Source organism: Vigna unguiculata, chromosome 9 (genome assembly GCF_004118075.2).
Source record: "Vigna unguiculata cultivar IT97K-499-35 chromosome 9, ASM411807v1, whole genome shotgun sequence".
Classification (NCBI taxonomy): Eukaryota; Viridiplantae; Streptophyta; class Magnoliopsida; order Fabales; family Fabaceae; genus Vigna; species Vigna unguiculata.
The window spans coordinates 13409076-13413776 of NC_040287.1; the positions used below are offsets into that span (position 1 = coordinate 13409076).

The following is a 4701-nucleotide window of genomic DNA, read 5'->3' on the forward strand; positions in this document are numbered from 1 at the left end:
AATTAGTGAGAAGATGGTATTTTAGGGTTTTTGCGTGTGAAAGGGAATTCTCTGATAGCAAGTCTTTGAGAAGAGAATAACAAACAACAACGTAACATATAAGGAACTTGACATTGAAGTTTTCAAAATGTGTGTTCAGACTTCTCTTACAGACTAATGACACGTGTTTTAGTACACAGCCCAATACGAAACGAGTCAAAATAGACGGAATGGTGTTCTTTTAGTTTGCAATTTAACAATTTTAAAAATGATCAAAGTCAATGTAATTGTATTGATTAGTATTAACAAACATGAAGTTAGATATTGTTGGTTGATGAAAAGTTTATATTAAGACAGGGTGTGCTGTAATTAAATAAAAAAGGCAAAATAACATTATTAGTTGAATTATGCATTTGTAACATCCTATTTAATTAATAACATTAATTAAAAGAAATATCACATATGATTAGTAAGCACGGTCTTGAAATATAAACGCTATTTTTACAGTTATCCCAAAAGGAACAAGAAATGATTAAGGCACACTATGATGCTAGTAACAAAGTATAGTAAGAATCAACAGTAATTCAAAATGAAGTCCAGAGACAAGCCAATACATGAACCGTAGTCCTAAAAAAAACCCAAGCAAAAGGAATCCAACCCAGCAGGCTATGCAGTGGAGTCACCATTTTCCTGTTGACCACGAGGATTTCTCACATCTACTCACATCAATAAATTGATGATCATCGTAAAAAGAGAAAATCACACAAATAGAACATACAACAAACAAAAGGGTAAGCTAGAGCAGAAAATGATTTATCATACAGTTACATACAATTTTATAGTTCAAGATGCATAAGCCAACCAATCATGTTATGACTTGCAAACAATACACTCAGACTCAGACACGACTCATCCGAATACATATAATTAATCGAATTCAGCAGATGCTTGCACTTGTGGTGGCCTTTCCTGCTCTACCGAGCTGCTCTACCGAGCTAAATGTTACAATGTTTTATCCCCTACACACAAGATTATCTCTTAATGAGTTTCAGGTCTCCTACTACTCTTACCACTAAGGTCAGTACGCTCTATGTGAGACTAACTGACTCTTTAGAGTGTCAGGATGCAACCTTACCTTGAATCCTTACTAAATTATATAGATGGGGCACCACCATGAACTCCCACTAACAAGGGTTATGGAATTACATCCCAACCAACTGAGGCACCACTATGAGGTCTCACCTAGAGACTCATGGAATTACATCCTAACCAATGAGGCACCACCATGAAACTATCATGGAATTGCGTCCTAACCACATACAAATCATGTTTCACCAACCAAATAGGTATTTATCATGCATACCAATCTCATGCCAAAGTTTATAACCAACCTTCATTCATATCCCATATCAAATCCATACAAAACTCATCATATTCGATCCATGAACCAATCCCATACATGCACATCATTCATCCCATGCTTTTAACATATTAATTCACCCAAACATGTGGCAAACATACCATGACAGAGAAGAAAACAGAACCCAGTGCATTCATGCCCAGCTTCTCGCTCAAGCAAAAGAGTCCTGCTCAGGCGAGAGTGTTCTCTCTCTCTCAGGCGAGCTCCCTTCGCCTAGGCGAGAGCTCGAAGAGGGAACAATGATGCTGTCACGTTCTCTCGCTGAGGCGAGACCTCCTCGCCTGAGCGAGATGACCTCTCACTTAAGACTAGAGCTCGTCGCTTGAGCGACAACTCACGCAACACTTGGGAGGGATTTTCTGATACCCTCGCTTAGGCGAGCTCCACTCGCTTGGGCGAGATTATCAGATCTCCTCTACTGTTCACGCAGGCCCGTACACAAATTCACCCAGAACAACATGGAATATACTATCATATCATATTAAGCAACATACACACACCATAAACACGAAACAGAACTGAAGAGCAAGCAAAAACACATCAAATGTCGAAACCCTAGCTTCCCTTACTTGGAAATGCTACTGTGGGGGTTGTGAGTACGAACAGATAAGCACCACAACTCCTAGGATAGTTTAGTGAGCTAGAAAAATGATGGACAAATAGGGAATGAGGTTATAACAATGACCCTCCATTGGAGTCACGAAAACAAGCTAGGAATGGAAGAATGTGAGTGAGATACAACTTACGTGGAGTAGATACGAGATTGAGCTAGCTTGAAGTGAACCAAGGGCTAAACCTTAGCAGAGCCTCTGTGGAGAAAATAAGAGAGTGTGAGAGTACTGATTTTGGCAAGTAAGCTGAAATGAGAGGGGTTAGGTTGCTATAGGGGCCTTAGCACCCTATGGGCCAGCCCTTAGGCCAAACGGATTTAAGGCCAACCCTTAAATATTAGAGTAGAAATAATTGGGCCTTACATTCTCCCCAACAACAAAAATTTTTGACCTCGAAAATGAAAGCTTACCAGGAAAACAGATGCGGATGTGACTTCCTCATATCCTCCTCTAATCCCAAGTAGAGTCACATGTCCTTCGATCCCAGATGACTTTGACAAGACTGACTGGTTTTCCCCGACGTTCCTCAACTTTGTTATCCTCTAAAGCCACGTGTGGCACTTCCATAATGAGATCCTCCCTGATTTGTACATTCTCGACCTCCAATACGTGAGACGGGTCAAACACATACTTTCTCGGCTGTGACACGTGAAATATCATATGGAGATTTGCCAACTGAGGAGGCAAAGCTATCTCGTACGTCACCGGCCCAATCCTCCTCGAGATTTGATAAGGGCCAAGGAACTTAGGAGAGAGCTTCCTTGAGCGGATAGCCCTTCTCACACCAGTGGTTCGGGTCACCCTCAAGAACACACGATCTTCAGCAGCGAATTCCAAAGGTCTCCTCCTACGATCCGCATAAGCCTTCTGCCTACTCTGCGAGGCCTGTATTCTGTTCCTCACCATTTTCACTTTCTCAGTGGTTTGCTCCAACAACTCAGGTTTGACAAGCACTGCTTCCCCATCTTGATACCAACACAGAGGAGTCCTACACTTTCTGCCATAAAGAGTCTCATATGGCGCCATGCCAATGCTCGCATGAAAACTGTTGTTGTAGGTGAACTCTATCAGAGGTAAAACTTCATCCCACGCACCCAAGTGATCCAGTATACATGTTCTCAACAAGTCATCGAGTGACTAGATCGTTCTCTCTAATTGGCCATCGGTCTGAGGATGGTATGTTGAACTCATGGTTAGCTTACTACCCAAAGCACTCTAGAAGGTCTGCCAAAACCGGGAAGTGAATCGCAAATCTTTGTCAGAGACTATACTCGAAGGTACTCCATGCAACCTCATGGTCTCTTTAATGTACAGCTGGGCCAACTTGGCCATGGACATCCTCAAGTTCATCGCCAAGAAATGGGCAGTCTTAGTCAATCGATCCACTATAACCCATATGGTGTCATGCCCCCTAAAAGTTTGTGGCAAATGGGTCACGAAATTCATCGAGATGTTATCCCATTTCCACATCGGTATCTCTAAGGGCTGTAGAATTCCACCAGGCCTCTGATGCTCCACCTTTGCCTTTTGACATGTCAAAAAGGCTGATACAAACTGTGCAACATCCTTCTTCATTCACTGCCACCAGAAGGTCTCCTTGAGATCTTGGTACATCTTAATCATGCTAGGATGCAATTTAAGACGACTCTTGTACCCTTTCTCAAGGATTAACCTTTTTGGACAAGGGACTACTTTATATTTATATATATATATATATATATATATATATATATATATATATATATATATATATATATATATATTCAATTTAATAGTTTATTCTATGATAGTGAGGATGATAAGTATATTATTATTGTGAAGTTTAAGCAAAAGTTTAGAAAATTATTATTATGAGATGATAGAATGAAGTATCTTACTAAAGATAAAATACAGTGAGACTACTTGTTAACCAAAAAAAAAACTTTATTTTTGTCTCATTGTATAAAATAAATATTTGTTCGTATATCTACATACTATAATTTATCGTAAATAAATAATTATATTGTAATTAAGTTCTTATAATTAATAAACACTTTTTCTACGGATAAATTATATTTAAATTTAATTCAGTTTTAAGTATGTTATAAATATAGATATTTTTAATTAAATTTTTGTTATAAATATTTAATTCAATTACTCAAAAATTTTATAGTTTTCAATTAAATTCTTATCATTTTATTTAATTTTTTTTTTCTAAAAGTATGCAATTGTTATATTGTCTTTTCATCTTAATTACTTAACTCCACATGTTAAAAAGAAATGTGAGATTATATGGTTAATACAAAATAAAAATAATTTTATAATTAATATAAAATGACTAATTATTATTATTATTATTATTATTATTATCGAAAACATTTTGGAAAATAAGGATAATTCCATCATTTATGGTGAAAGGGATAATTCCTTAATTGTTTTAGATGATGATGATATGAAAGTTATCAAGGTGACAACCGCGTTATTTAATACATTTTCATTGAAAACAATAAAAGTGACTTGTTATGTTTCATTAAGTGCATGATTTTGTTTATATTAACCAAAAAATTTCACATTTTTTCACATATATAAAGATTAAGGTTGTTAAAATCGAGATTATGCTTAGGATTGTAAATGATTCATATAATCGTAAATTGTGAAATCGTAACATGTTGTAGATTTTACTTTTTATAGAAACATAATATATATCAAACA

General features: G+C 36.9%; 1 protein-coding gene across 1 annotated transcript; it reads right to left on the minus strand.

The window, feature by feature from the left end:
- Window positions 1-2460: 2460 nt before the first annotated feature.
- LOC114163473 lies at window positions 2461-3036 on the minus strand. Its single transcript, XM_028047783.1, has 2 exons — window positions 2812-3036; window positions 2461-2649 (listed from the first exon to the last, which is right to left on the minus strand). Exons 1-2 carry the CDS (start codon window positions 3034-3036, stop codon window positions 2461-2463), a joined length of 414 nt encoding a protein of 137 aa, XP_027903584.1.
- Between the last annotated feature and the right edge of the window lie 1665 nt (window positions 3037-4701).